At 43.1% G+C, this 16,516-nt stretch overlaps 1 protein-coding gene across 1 annotated transcript in view; it reads right to left on the bottom strand.

Moving 5' to 3' along the window:
- The window catches only part of SMYD3 (SET and MYND domain containing 3), a 476,506-nt gene that overhangs the window by 65,241 nt on the left and 394,749 nt on the right, over window positions 1-16,516 (bottom strand). The window contains exon 10 of the mRNA XM_075267716.1: window positions 4,477-4,564. Within this exon, the coding sequence (XP_075123817.1) occupies window positions 4,477-4,564 (88 nt within the window). The remainder of the gene's footprint in view (window positions 1-4,476; window positions 4,565-16,516) is intronic.

Below are 16,516 nucleotides of genomic sequence, written 5' to 3'. Positions count from 1 at the left end.
TCCGGCTTGTTGAAACTCCCGCCTTCCTGGACCTGATGGCAACTGCGGCACCTCGCTATGCCGTCCCTAGCCGTCACTACTTCTCCCGGTGTGCCGTCCCCGCCTTGCACCAGCACGTGTCACTCAACATCAGGCGGGCCCTTAGTTCCGCGCTTTGCACAAAGGTCCACTTGACCACCGACGCGTGGACAAGTGCATGCGGACAGGGACGCTACATTTCACTGACGGCACACTGGGTGAATGTAGTTGAGGCTGGGACTGCTTCCCAAACTGGCCCGGTGTACCTCGTCTCCCCGCCTAACATTCCTGGCAGGGACACGAGAAGAACACCCCCCTCCTCCTCCTCCTCTACCGCCTCCTCCTCCGCCACCGCCTCCTCCTCCGCTGTTAGATTGACCCCAGCTACGAGTTGGAAATGTTGCAGCACTGGCGTTGGTAGACGTCAGCAGGCTGTGCTGAAGCTGATCAGCTTGGGGGACAGACAGCACACTGCCTCCGAGGTGAGGGATGCCCTCCTCGATGAGACGGCAATATGGTTTGAGCCGCTGCACCTGGGCCCAGGCATGGTCGTTTGTGATAACGGCCGGAACCTGGTAGCAGCTCTGGAGCTTGCCGGACTCCAACATGTTCCATGCCTGGCCCACGTCTTCAACCTAGTGGTGCAACGTTTCCTAAAGAGCTACCCCAATGTTCCAGAGCTACTGGTGAAAGTGCGGCGCATGTGCGCCCACTTTCGCAAGTCGACAGTAGCCGCTGCTAGCTTAAAATCTCTCCAGCAACGCCTGCATGTGCCACAACACTTTTGTGCGACGTCCCCACACGCTGGAACTCAACGTTTCAGATGTTGAATAGAGTGGTTGAGCAGCAGAGACCTTTGATGGAATACCAGCTACAAAACCCTAGGGTGCCACAAAGTCAGCTGCCTCAGTTTCACATCCATGAGTGGCCATGGATGAGAGACCTTTGTGACATCCTACGGGTCTTTGAGGAGTCCACAAGGAGGGTGAGCTCTGAGGATGCGATGGTGAGCCTTACAATCCCGCTCTTGTGTGTTCTGAGAGAATCCCTGATTGACATCAGGGATAACTCAGATCACACAGAGGAGTTAGGGATAGCATCCGATCCGTCACAGCTGGAGAGTAGGTCCACACATCTGTCCGCTTCACTGCGTTTAATGGAGGAGGAGGAGGAGGAGGAGGAGGAGGAAGAAGAGTTGTCCGATGATGTGATGGTGATACAGGAGGCTTCCGGGCAACTTCGAATCGTCCCATTGTTGCAGCGCGGATGGGTAGACATGGAGGATGAGGAGGAAGTGGAGATTGAACTTTCCGGTGGGGCCAGAGGAGTCATGCCAACTAACACTGTGGCAGACATGGCTGAGTTCATGTTGGGGTGCTTTACAACCGACAAGCGTATTGTCAAAATCATGGAGGACAACCAGTACTGGATCTTTGCTATCCTTGACCCCCGGTATAAAAACAACATCTCGTCTTTTATTCCGGTAGAGGGGAGGGCCAATCGCATCAATGCTTGCCACAGGCAATTGGTGCAGAATATGATGGAGATGTTTCCAGCATGTGACGTTGGCGGCAGGGAGGGCAGTTCCTCCAGTAGGCAACCAAGTTCTCACCGGTCCACACAAACGAGGGGCACACTGTCTAAGGTCTGGGACACCTTGATGGCACCCCCTCGCCAAAGTGCCGCCACGGAGGGTCCTAGTGTCACCAGGAGTGAGAAGTATAGGCGCATGTTGCGGGAATACCTTTCCGACCACAGCCCTGTCCTCTCCGACCCCTCTGCGCCCTACACGTATTGGGTGTCGAAGTTGGACCTGTGGCTTGAACTTGCCTTATATGCCTTGGAGGTGCTGTCCTGTCCTGCCGCCAGCGTCCTATCTGAGAGGGTGTTCAGTGCAGCCGGTGGCATCATCACTGACAAGCGCACCCGTCTGTCAGCTGAGAGTGCCGACCGGCTCACTTTGATAAAAATGAACCACCACTGGGTAGAGCCGTCATTTTTGTGCCCACCTGTGTAAAGCACCCCAACATGAAACTCCATGTCTGTACTCAACCTCTCCAATTCCTCCGCATCCTCATACTCATCCACCATAAGCGTTGCACAATTCTGCTAATACTAGGCTCCCTCCACCCTGATTTCCCCCAACTCTGCTGGTTAGAGGCTCCCTCCACCCTGATTTCCACCAACTCTGCTGGTTAGAGGCTCCCTCCACCATGAATTTGCCCAAACTGGGCTGTTTAGAGGCTCCCTCCACCATGAATTGGTCCAAACTGGGGTTTTTAGAGGCTCCCTCCACCATGAATTGGTCCAAACTGGGCTGTTTAGCGGCTCCCTCCACCATTAATTGGTCCAAACTGGGCTGGTTAGAGGCTCCCTCCACCATGAATTTGCCCAAACTGGGCTGTTTAGAGGCTCCCTCCACCATGAATTTGCCCAAACTGGGCTGGTTAGAGGCTCCCTCCACCATGAATTGGTCCAAACTGGGGTTTTTAGAGGCTCCCTCCACCATGAATTGGTCCAAACTTGGCTGTTTAGAGGCTCCCTCCACCATTAATTGGTCCAAACTGGGCTGGTTAGAGGCTCCCTCCACCATGAATTGGTCCAAACTGGGTTTTTTAGAGGCTCCCTCCACCATGAATTGGTCCAAACTGGGGTTTTTAGAGGCTCCCTCCACCATGAATTGGTCCAAACTGGGCTGTTTAGCGGCTCCCTCCACCATTAATTGGTCCAAACTGGGCTGGTTAGAGGCTCCCTCCACCATGAATGTGCCCAAACTGGGCTGTTTAGAGGCTCCCTCCACCATGAATTTGCCCAAACTGGGCTGGTTAGAGGCTCCCTCCACCATGAATTGGTCCAAACTGGGGTTTTTAGAGGCTCCCTCCACCATGAATTGGTCCAAACTTGGCTGTTTAGAGGCTCCCTCCACCATTAATTGGTCCAAACTGGGCTGGTTAGAGGCTCCCTCCACCATGAATTTGCCCAAACTGGGCTGGTTAGAGGCTCCCTCCACCATGAATTGGTCCAAACTGGGGTTTTTAGAGGCTCCCTCCACCATGAATTGGTCCAAACTTGGCTGTTTAGAGGCTCCCTCCACCATTAATTGGTCCAAACTGGGCTGGTTAGAGGCTCCCTCCACCATGAATTGGTCCAAACTGGGTTTTTTAGAGGCTCCCTCCACCATGAATTTGCCCAAACTGGGCTGGTTAGAGGCTCCCTCCACCATGAATTGGTCCAAACTGGGCTGGTTAGAGGCTCCCTCCACCATGAATTTGCCCAAACTGGGCTGGTTAGAGGCTCCCTCCACCATGAATTGGTCCAAACTGGGTTTTTTAGAGGCTCCCTCCACCATGAATTGGTCCAAACTGGGCTGTTTAGAGGCTCCCTCCACCATGAATTTGCCCAAACTGGGCTGGTTAGAGGCTCCCTCCACCATTAATTGGTCCAAACTGGGCTGGTTAGAGGCTCCCTCCACCATGAATTTGCCCAAACTGGGCTGTTTAGAGGCTCCCTCCACCATGAATTTGCCCAAACTGGGCTGTTTAGAGGCTCCCTCCACCATGAATTTGCCCAAACTGGGCTGGTTAGAGGCTCCCTCCACCATGAATTGGTCCAAACTGGGTTTTTTAGAGGCTCCCTCCACCATGAATTTGCCCAAACTGGGCTGGTTAGAGGCTCCCTCCACCATGAATTGGTCCAAACTGGGTTTTTTAGAGGCTCCCTCCACCATGAATTTGCCCAAACTGGGCTGGTTAGAGGCTCCCTCCACCATGAATTGGTCCAAACTGGGTTTTTTAGAGGCTCCCTCCACCATGAATTTGCCCACACTGGGCTGGTTAGAGGCTCCCTCCACCATGAATTGGTCCAAACTGGGTTTTTTAGAGGCTCCCTCCACCATGAATTTGCCCAAACTGGGGTGTTTAGAGGCTCCCTCCACCATGAATTTGCCCAAACTCTGCTGGTTAGAGGCTCAATCCACCCTGATTTTCAAAACAAATGTTGGTGCCAACCTCAACTTACTACAAGGGCCAAATTCACTGCTGGTGACAAGCTCTCCTCACTGCAAGTGCCAAATACACATGTTTCAAGGTGTTTTCCTACTGTCAGAGAGGTGGTATTGAGTGTGTAAAGTGTGTAGTTGTTAGGCTGTGATGTTGGGGTAATAGAGGGTCTTTGGTGTGTTAGATGCCCCCAGACATGCTTCCCCTGCTGTCCCAGTGTCATTCCAGAGGTGTTGGCATCATTTCCTGGGGTGTCATAGTGGACTTGGTGACCCTCCAGACACGGATTTGGGTTTCCCCCTTAACGAGTATCTGTTCCCCATAGACTATAATGGGGTTCGAAACCCATTCGAACACACGAACATTGAGCGGCTGTTCGAATCGAATTTCGAACCTCGAACATTTTAGTGTTCGCTCATCTCTAGTTATAAGATGTTTAAAGTTTGCATGGAAAGGATACTGTTCTGGGAACGCAGCTCTTCCAGGGTTATTAGTACGTTTTCCATTTCTCTTGAAGCTTCCTCATCTCCTGCTAGCATTTCTTCATCCTGCTCCAGCACAAACATGTGAATAAAACAGTAGCACGGTTATTGGCAAATACATACAGGAGTTCCAAACATGCTTTTAGTCTCTGCATTAGAAATTGTAGACATTTTACATAAGACATTTGGAATTTGGAGTTAAGATGTTGTTGAAAAGACAACATGAAAGACTTTATACACTGACCTCCATATTATACATACTGGATAATTTAATAGGGCCATATGTGGACTTTAAGAAATTTAGTAACAATAACAGTTTGGTTTTTTAATCATAAAATATGTGAAAACATGAAAATGAAAGAATAGTTATTCAGTATTTTACACATACCACAAAGAGCACACTCTACTCATATAAAGAGGACCTTCAATGTCCTCAGACACATGCGGTTTTACATACTGCTAGAAAGCTGACAGCGTACTGAGTTGTGTGTCCCGGGGCTGGAGATATCGGTTCCGTTATGCCCACTGTAAGAAGAGCGTTCCTGAAAATCTAGCCGGTCTGTGATGAATGTCCCCCTGACAATACTCGTCCATAGCTCTATACTGTCAGAAGGGCGTCCCTGACAATCTAGCTGGTCTGTGATGAATGTCTCCCTGACAGTTCTCGTCCATTGCCCTGTACTATCAGAAGGGCGTTCCTGACAGTCTAGCTGGGCTGTGATGAATGTCCCCCTAACAATACTCGCCCATATCCGGGGGCCACACAGTGGCTTAGTGGTTAGCACTGCAGCCTTGCAGCGCTGGAGTCCTGAGTTCGAATGCTGCCAAGGGCAAAAAACCATCTGTGAGGAGTTTGTATGTTCTCCCTGTATTTGCATGGATTTCCGTCCCATACTCCATAGACATACTGATAGGGAAAAATGTACATTGTGAGCCCTATGTGGGGCTCACAATCTACATAAAAAAAAAAAAAATACTCGTCCATGGCCCTGTACTGTCAGAAGGGCATTCTTTACCGCCCTGCGATGACGCAAAGCTGTGAGGAACGCCCCTCCTGACTGTACTTGTCCATAGACTAGTACTAGGGGGCATTCTTCATATGCTTGTTGGAATTTGTACTTTTACAACAGGTGTAGCGTGAAGCAGTGGCGTAACTAGGAATGACGGGGCCCCGTGGCAAACTTTTGACATGGGGCCCCCCCTCCCTCCCTCCCCAAACCGATGCCGAAGACCTCGACTGACCCCCTCCTCCGCACTCTATTATGTCCCTTAGTAAGCCCTGCACACAGTATTATGTCCATTAGTGGCCCCTGCACACAGTATTATGCCCAATAGTGTCCCCTGCACACACAGTATTAACCCCTATAGTGTCCCCTGCACACACAGTATTAACCCCTATAGTGTCCAATGCACACACAATATTAACCCCTATAGTGTCCAATGCACACACAGTATTAACCCCTATAGTGTCCAATGCACACACAGTATTAACCCCTATAGTGTCCAATGCACACAGTATTATTAACCCCTATAGTGTCCAATGCACACACAGTATTATCCCCTATAGTGTCCCCTGCACACACAGTATTAACCCCTATAGTGTCCCCTGCACACACAGTATTATCCCCCATAGTGTCCCCATATGTCCCACTGTGGACACCTATAAACATTTATTATACTCTGGGGTCTGAAAAGACCCCAGAGTATAATAATCGGAGACCCGGGGGATTAAAACCATTAAAAGAACAGAGACAGTTGCTTACCTGTTCCTGTCGGCTGCCGCTCTTGTCCAGCTTTAATGACGTCAGACGTCACATGACCCGGGAAGCTGGCCTGGGTCATGTGACGTCAGAGACGTCAGACACGAATGACGGAGGCCTGGCAGGATCGTGGAGAGGTAAGTAACAGTGTTTTTTATGTTACCTTACCTCTCCGGTCCGCCGATCATTATACTCGGGGGTCTGCAAAGACCCCCGAGTATAATGATAGCCTCTGTGGGCCCCGCAGTGTCACTTGCCGATCCCGGCCCAGCCAGGATCGGCAAGTGAATAGGGCCCGTAACGGACTTAAAAAAAAAAAACCGCAGCGGTAGCGGCTGTCACCGGGCCCCCTAATGGCCCGGGCCCTGTGGCAGCTGCTACTGCTGCTACCACGGTAGTTACGCCCCTGGCGTGAAGGTTGTCTACCCTTGGTAACATAGAGCTGGCCAATTCCACTTTAAAAATACACCTCTGCATTTCAAAAGCCATAACTTTTTCCTGTCTCAAAATATTTATATAAGGTATTATTTTTGTTTGACCAGTTATATTTTAGATAGCACCATTTTGGCGTACATGGAATATTGTATGTAATGTTTAGCTTTTATCAATGGTTTTTGGAGGATTACATAAAAACCTGCAATTCTATAATTATTTTTTGTGTTTACTTTTATTTTTATGATGTTTACACTGGGTAAAATTAAATAGCAACTTTTTTTCAGTGGATCATTATGATTTCAGCGATATCATATGTTTCTAGCTTATTTATATAATGTATTATGCTAGTTTTACATGCACCATGATACCAATTATGTATGTTCTATTTTTATTTAATGGATATTAGAAACATTATCAGAGCTTATTTTATATTTTAATTAATAATCTATTTATTTTTACAGTGCCATGAGCGGCAAAAACATTGAACAATTAGATCACTTGTACAATATAGTGCAATACTTCTATATTGCTGTACCTTGTACATTTCAGCATATGTCTATTAGGTTTTTTTCAGCCAGGACCCAATAGGCATCCGTACAAGATAATCTTGATGCTGTTGTTAGGGCTTCTGACTGCCATGGCATCCTCTTAGATCCCCAATATTTTATTGGTGGGTTGACTGAGGGATGAGAAGAAAGGACCACCAAACCACTTAGATGCTGTGATCACTATTGATAACAGCATCTAGAATTGGAGTCATCAACTCTGGCAGCAAGAATAATATATCCACAACCCAATAGATGTTTAGCAGGCACGGATTCATGGCGGGTTCCATTCCACAGCGGCAGACTCTGCCCTAAATCTTCCTTCCATTGTTTTCAATAGAAGGCAGAGATCACTGCAGTATGCTGAAAAAAAAAAAAAAAAGTGTCCTGCGCGATCTTGCTGTGGATTCATCCTAGTCGAATCAGCAATGGAAAGCCATGAGGGAATGTCGATTTTCTACATTGGCATTCCAATGAATAGAGTTGGGAAGTTGAAAAAAAAAGAGGAATCCGAGGAAGATGTCTGCCTCAAAATCCACTTGATTTTCTGATGTCTAAACAAGGCCAAAGAATCACTCCTGCTATCACATGTGATGTGGGAACATCCTATAACAAATATGACAAAGTTTTCAAAGATCAGGAATTCTTTTCCAGATCTTGCACTACCGGGTTACGTAGTTTATTTTTCTATATACTGTAAACTGGGGCTGAATTATTAAGTCTCATTATTTGGGTGCTGGTCTTATTCCCTTTGTGAGCTGGTTTGAGATGAGCTACAATAAGAAACTCCTGCCTCTTAATAATTCAAGTATATCGCAGGAGATCCTGTCCATCAGAACCAGTTGGGGACTGGTGTAGGTTTTAGCTATAACTGACTCCAGTTTTATTTTGTGAGTTAGAAGAAATTGGTTGATCTGAGGCATCCCTTCCTGGCTGCCTTTCACACCCGCATTACTGCACACAATGTTTACACAAAAAATAGCATGACAAAAGCTGGGACCTTTTTGTGCCTATAATACACTAACACATATGTAAAGTATTAATATTCGGAAAGCATGAAATTCTTGATAGATAAGGATATTTCCATAAAAAAGTACTTTAATCGGCATTAGCCTTTCATTTCAGATTGCAATATTTTACAATTATGTTTTAGACTAGCTGGTACCCGCGACTTCGTCTGCGGTGATTGTAGAAGTGGGTATAGACAGGCGTGGGTAAGGTTTTTGTACTGTGTATAAGGTATGGGATATGAAATGTAACATTGTATCTTGTTTTTGCTGTAATTCAGAGAATACGTGAGACTTTTGTGTTGAAGTTAATTTGTATTAGAGCTGCTATACGGTGTTGTGAGAAACTTTACATAGTGACTTTGGGACAGAAGTATTTGAAGTTAACCCTTTCCCGCCGATGGAATTTTTTGATTTTCGTTTTTGACTCCCCTCCTTCTAAACCCCATAACTTTTTTATTTCTCCGATCCCAGAGCCATATGAGGTCTTAATTTTTCCTGGGACAAATTTTTCTTCATGATGCCACCATTATTTATTCTATATAATGTACTGGGAAGCAGGGAAAAAATTCAGAATGGGGTGGATTTGAAGAAAAAATGCAGTTCTGCGACTTTCTTACGGACTTTGGTTTTACGGCGTTCACTGTGCAGCCAAAATGACATGTCCCCTGTATTCTGTGCTTCGTTACGATTCCGGGGATACCAAATTTATATGGTTTTATTTACATTTGGACCCCTAAAAAAAAAATCCAAAACTGTTTAAAAAAATTATTTTTTGAAAAGTCGCCATATTCCGACAGCCGTAACTTTTTTATACATGCGTGTACGGGGATGTATAGAGCGTCTTTTTTTTGCGGGAATGGGTGTACTTTGTAGTTCTACCATTTTCGGGAAATGTTATTGCTTTGATCACTTTTTATTCAAATTTTTAGCAGAATCAAAACAGTGAAAAATTGGCGGTTTGGCACTTTTGACCATTTATCCTGCTGCGGCGTTTACCGAACAGGAAAAATATTTGTATAACTTTGTAGAGCGGGCGATTTAGGACGCGCGGATACCTAACATGTATGTGTTTCAGTTTTTAACTACTTTTATATGTGTTCTAGGGAAAGGGGGGTGATTTAAATTTTTTATCCTTTTAATTTTTTTTTTACTTTTTTAAACTTTTTTTTTGCATTTATTAGACCGCCTAGGGGTATTGACATGGGTGGGCGGTGTCGCGGATTGTCAGAGTGGTGGGGGTCGGCAAACATGGCTGCTCCGGAGCGTTAAAGAGCGCCTCCTGGAGAATCGTTAAGGTGAGGGGCAAAGAGGTAAAGTATATGTATATGTGATTGTGTGGGGTTAGGGGCGAGGCTGTAGAGGGCAATATGAATTTTGTGGCTTGCTATGGTCCAAAGTGTGTGAGATTGCAGAGATGGTGGTGTGAGTTTGGGTTTTGTGGGGGTCCTGGCACAAACGTATGTGCGCTATTGTGACAAAAAGTAGCCTATTGTTTAATCGAGTGTAATGACTATGTTTGTGGAAAATTTCAGCCAAATCGGTGGAGCGGTTTTTCCGTGATTGAGGAACAAACATCCGAACATGCAAACATCCAAACACATAAACCCACAAACTCACAAACTTTCACATTTATAATATTAATAGGATATTACCGTATATGGCAGTATAGTAGACAGCATACAATTATTAATATTTATTTATAGAGCACCATTCATTCCATAGTCCTATATAATAATTCCATCTTACACAAAATATACAAAACAACTGCAATTGCAACAATGACCAACTGGTACATTGGGGTAGAGGGTCTGCCCGCAAGGGCTTACAACTTTTTTTTTAATAAATTCTTTATTTAAGAAAAAATTATCAATAAACAAAACAAGACAATAAAACAACACGGCCGAAAAGCAGCAGCCCAAAGCATCAAATTATACATAGTATCACGTCCGGGTGGACGGAACAAAGACAGAGCATAAGGGACAAACATACAGAAAGACAAGTATCCATAAAAAAACCCAAAAAAACGGATAAGGACAAACACACAAGGAAGGCTAGCGCCGGGCTCTGGCCAGGAGTCCACTAAAACTGGAGTACGGCACACTCCCAGAAAATGTGCAAGAGGATTCCCTCCTCCGAACCACAAGGCGAACCAGAGGCAGAGAGGTCAATTAAATAATTGGCATGGATTAGATAGAATGTACACATCATGCCTTATTACTTAAATAGAGGGCGGGAAAATATTGTGAAAGTTCGTTGGCACCAGATACTACCGCGTCAAGAGTTAATATCCTGCCTCTCGGTATTTGTTAGCTATAGAGCGTTTATAAGCGAATTCACGGATTTTGATACATTGTGTTGTGAGTCCATGAAGGACATATTTAGGTCGGGCTTACAACTTATTATAAACTAGCTATGTATACCTAATGTATAATAAGTTCAATAAGAGCTGATTCTCATAACAGAACTTTATAAATAATAATGACCATATTAAAAAGCATAGAAGGTCTTAATTCTGGTTTCCGGTAAATAATTGGCATGGATTAGATAGATGTCATTCTGGAGATGTGGTATTTTTCGGTCAATTTAAATGAATAATTCCCAAATGAATTAATTAAACCAGATTATGCTGTCTAGTGATGATTTGATATATCGCACTGATTACATAATTTTATGTTTTTATCCATCCAGCGACATCTGTCAAAAATGATCACATATTTGCACAGCTGAGAGGAAATCTGGATTATCCTAGTTAAAAGAGGTTTAATGTTAGTACCACATTATTATACAATTCAACAGCACACCTCCAAGCCTTGGGAGAATGTGAACTTACCTAAATGATCTTCTGATAAGTCATAGATACAGTGAAGATGTAAGATCTCATTGGTATAAAGATCTGTTGATCACCATGAGCTGACTTTTGCAACCTGCAGCAGTCTGTTGTTATTGTCCAGGTGTAAGTGGGGGGAAATTCCAAGAAATGGCCATAGGAGAAATGTAGAATTGAATTACAGCCATTTCATTAAGTGGGCAATCGTCTAACAGATGTAATCGAAGGTGTAACTATGGGGGGGGGGGTATACTGGTAGTCAAACCTAGGTGTCTTAGTGTCCTAGTGCCCCAAACACACAAACAGGAATTCCAATTTAACCATTCAAGATCATAACAGAACTTTATAAGTAATAATGACCACATTAAAGCATAGAAGGTCTTAATTCTATTTTCCGTTAAATAATTGGCATGGATTAGATAGAATGTACACATCATGCCTTATTACTTAAATAGGGTTTCTCATCTCACTCAACAGCATCTCACCAGTTCTTCTCACTTCCTTATTTCTGTGACAAGCTGGTGGTGGGCTTAGAGCTGTTGATGGGCAACAAAAGTGAGACAAAACTCCCAAGCTTGCAATGAACATTACACTGTTATCTCAGTATCTACATACATAGATAGCAGACATTGAGGAAGTCCAAGAGTCCTTATTAGTTTATCAGCAATCTGTAATGAGCTGACCTGATAGCTGACATAGCTCATAGCAGAGCAAATGTGATAGAAGGACTGCTACAGAGAACTCAGCCCCCCTCCCTTTCTAAGAGCAGGGAGTGATGTCACCTGAAAGAATGGGGAGAATTAATCTGATATAACAGGCAAACAAAGTAGAATTTGTATTGTATTGTATTGTTTTTATATTTAGGAAAAAAAATGTTTTGATCTATACTAGCAGTTTGGATCCTTGTGATTGGAATACCTCTTTCATTTTTTGCTAACAGGACTCTCTCTACAGAGAATATGGCAAGTACTACCGGAGAAATTGTTGGGAGTAAGTACTAGAGGCAGTAGTTTTATCTTCATTTAATGAAGTCTGGTCATTTGTTCACAGAAAAGACGGATATTTCCAAACAAAATATATTCTGCCATAGTAAATGGAGTATATAATAAAAACCAGCAATAGCAACCAGTTCTCACTTAACCGGCAGAGTCTTGTAAACACTAAAAGGCAATTCTCGTCTAATAAAGTGACATCATGTCACTAATTGAATTAAAAATAAAACTGATACAGATACTCAGTTGCTGTATTATTATGTAAAACTTAAGAGACATCATTCATTGTATTACATTGTGTACTTCAAGTAGGATACAAGTAGTAACAGCAGAAGAGCTTTATTGTAATGTACTTTAACTATGCTATAGCAAGTTAGCAATACAAAAAAGCAAGTCAGTCTATAAGATGTGATATATAAAGATCATGCAGATGCCATATAATAGGCATGAAGGATATTTAACTCCAGAGAAAGCAATGTATGATGAAGACCACTCTTGTATATTCAAACACCATTTTTCAAAATGAACTTCACAACTTTAGGCTGAGGCCCCATATACAGCATTATTTTCTTGAAAATTTTACAGTGTTTTTTTCAGCCACAGCCAGGAATGGCTACAAAGGGAATGGGAAATACACAGTCTGGTCATATTAATGTAACCACCGCCTACTTTTGACATCAACGCTAAATAACTAATTGCAGAAGGCACGTGTCATCAGCCATCTGGGTGCACTCATCGTTGTGAAAGGCACGATGGATCAACACAAGTATGTATCTATCCTTGCAGACCATGTTTACCCCTACATGTGAATTGTTTTTCCTCAAGATGATGGCATCTACCAACAGGACAATGCGACGTGTGTGGATCGAGGAGCACCAGGATGATTTTACCATACTCCCCTGGCCAGCAAATTCCCCAGGCTTGAACCCAATCGAGAATCTGTGGGACCACCTCGATCGTGTTGTTTGCGCCATGGATGAATGCTCAACCGCGTAACCTAGCACAGCTGGACATGGCACAGAAGTTGGCATGGCTCAACATCCCAGTGAACATAATTCCAACATCCCCTCTCTTTCTGCACGTCTCACAGTGGTCCACTCTATGAAAGGTGGTTATACTGGATTTTGACAGGTGACTGGACTGTGTATATAGGAAGTACTTCTACTACAACCTTCTGTTCAATCCATTCTAGGCTTTTGCTTAAAAAAACAATACAGCAAAATCTGCAACAAAAAAGGATGCGTTTCCACAATGTGGGGCCTTAGCCTTAGGTAGAATTAATGGGGCAGAATTATTAAGACTGGCATTTCATATGACAGTCTTAATAAAGACCCCCGACAGACACAGGGCATGGATGATAACTCAGATGCACTCCCGTAATCCAGAATCTTGATCTACACCAGTTTGTGATAATGCAGAAAATTGGTCTAAGTTATAATGAATATGTTGGGCCACGGCATCCCCAGCCGGCCCACTTCTCCTTCATTTTTTCCCCCTTTTTGTATGTATTTATTTGTTGTTATGTCTCTTTATGGTTTTATACCAAAATACAATTTTAAAACTTTTTTGTGGGTAGTTTAGCCAGATTTTGACATACATTTCAATATAATTCAGATATCTGCCTATATTTTGTGCCCTATTCATATTTCTTGTATATATTCATTTGAACAATGTAGCATGCGAGGTGTAGAACGAAGGCTGTGGCAAATGTTTGCTGCAAAAAAGGGCACCATAATATCCCATAATTCCCTATTCAAAAACTAACCACTTCTAAAGAAAACTCCTTGTTCTCATAGTGGATGAAAAAATCTAAATATATATTAAAAGTTTATATTTATTACTCAGAAACATAGAGACTTCTAGGACTCTTAAAGACAGAAAAAGGCCCTTTGCACACTTTTTGCTGGTGTGTCAGAAATGGCCATCTTTAATTTTACAAACCCTGATATAAAGAAGAGCCACTGTAGGAGAAATGTGGATGGGACAGCAGTTTTCCTCTTAAAGGGATTCTATCATTGAGAAAACTCATTTTTAACTAAGCATACATTTACATAACCTTTAGAAAGGCCATTCCAGACATACCTTTTGTATGTTAATCCTCTCAGCCATTTTTGAATTAGCCTGCTTTTCTTAATATGCTAATTAACCAGCAAGATGCACTCCGAGCAGTGTCTGCTATGTGTACACAGGGGGAGGCGAGAGCAGGGAGGCTCATGAGTCATCATCAGCAGCAGCATCCCTGCTCTCACCGCCCCCTGTGTACACATAGCACACAGTGCTCATTGAACTTCTGGAGTGCACCTTGCTGGCTAATTAGCATATCAATAAAAGCGGGCTAATTCAAAACCAGCTGAGAAGATTACTAAACAGAAGGTATGTCTGGAATAGCCTTTCTAAAGGCTATGCAAATGTATGATTAGTTAAAAATGAGTTTTCGCAATGATAGAATCCCTTTAATACAAGTTGATAGTAGGGAATTCCAGCAGAAGGGCTACTTCAGCACACTTTGGTGTATCTAAATCTCTTAAGGCTGAACATCTCATATAAAATATGTATAGTATATTATCTCATGTATAAGATACAGGCTGTAAGTAGATGAGATCCTCTTTACTTTTCTGTCGGGTGCTGCATGCAGTGTTGCCCTCTCCTAAGGAATGGCATTGGGGTGAGTTATTGTCCAGTGGAAACAAATACCAGGTCCCTCTGCGTGGCAAAACTCTGAACACTAATAGGGGTCGCATTGCTACGTAAACCTCTCTTTTCTATGCATAATTCTGATTATGCTGTATAATGAGATGACTTAATAGTGCAAGACAGGCCCTGCGGCTCTCCTGCACACTCCATGTTACTGAAACCTTTAATCACTCAGAAATAAAGCTGTAGGGATGTAAAGCAATACCTATGTGATTTAATGCATGAGTGATGTATATATCAAATGCAAATGTTATTTTGGCTCTGACATATATTGTAGGATTTATTGTGGGCATTTTGCCAGCATAGTTGCAAAGTTCAGATGTACAGTAAAACACATGAACCCATCTGTGTGTAATGTATGTTTCCATTTTTGTATCCAAGCATAGATTCTGAGTTAATTTAAATATTACTGTAATATATATTTATTTATATACACTGATCTCACCGATTGTCAGAATGGGAATCCCATGGGCCCCGTTTTTTTCCCTGCAGCAAGATAACAGCCAGGAGGAGTTGAACGGAATGGTGGTCTATCTGACCTCATGGGTATGTGAGTGGACCATGGAGCAATGAAGTAGGTATCCTGCTTTAATGAGCCACAGTTAATGACGTGTGCATCTTTATGGGACACGACACCATGATAAACTCTGGGAAGACGTAGCTGCAGAAGTGATGGTGGATTTAATGTTACAGCAGGTTGGTGTATATTGCTCCAATTGCACATACATTTGTGTCATTCGATACAGACCCATGTATCTCTATTGAGCTGAATTCCTATCATTATTATGCTGTGCAGTATCTATATATTTTATTACATTTACATACAGTTGAATTTAAAAGTGTGGTCGACTACACTCTTCAGAACAGTGACAAAGTGGTTAGCACTGTTCCTCCTTGGTCAGAATCCGGTCAAGGGGAACAACCGGATGGAGTTTGCAAGTTCTCTCCATTTGCATGGGCTACCCATAACTGACCCTTGTGGGTGTTGGGGATGAGTGACTGTATGGCAGCAAAAAACTTCCCTACACCACAACACTCCCTACACTTTGTGTCCATTGATTACCAGCCAAACATATTCGACAGCTACACTATTTTGGCATGGTCCAGCTATTGTTAGCTTACAAGCATTTAGATGTATATGAGAATACTAGAATTCCTTGACATATATACAAAATATAAACATGGTGGGCACCTAGTTTTTGTCCTAAAAGCTATTAGAAATATACAGTGATGAATTGATATAGAGAGTAGACTGAGAAATTGTGTAACTTTACATTACAAAACAATAATATTTATTTGCCGAGACTGGACAACCCCTTTAATTATCGGATATTTTAATGCAGACTATTTTTCACACAAAAGCACATATCAGGACATTCTAAACTCAGGAAATCTTTTCAGTGTCACATTCGCTCCCAACTTTGATTGATGAAGAAGAAAAATAATTTAGAAGAATAATTATATCTTTGACCAAAGTGCCCAAATGATTTTTAGAGTATGAGAAAAATGAGAATATCATGTTCTCAACTTCAAATGAATTTCCGCAAATGATGGATTTTATTACTTCATAAAATGATGTCTTAGATGCAGTTTGTAGTTTTATGAACATAAAATACTTCTGTGTCTAATTTTTATGTCGAGTTAGTGAATGTTATTTCTTCCAAGGGTTGTCTGTGCTTCAAAAATACATCCTTCTGATCAAAACACCGGAAAGAGAGTTATACCACCAGATATCCAGGCTTTAATATTTCTAGA

The sequence above is a fragment of the Leptodactylus fuscus genome, chromosome 3 (assembly GCF_031893055.1).
Source record: "Leptodactylus fuscus isolate aLepFus1 chromosome 3, aLepFus1.hap2, whole genome shotgun sequence".
NCBI lineage: Eukaryota > Metazoa > Chordata > Amphibia > Anura > Leptodactylidae > Leptodactylus > Leptodactylus fuscus.
This window is presented reverse-complemented; position numbering and strand designations above follow the sequence as displayed.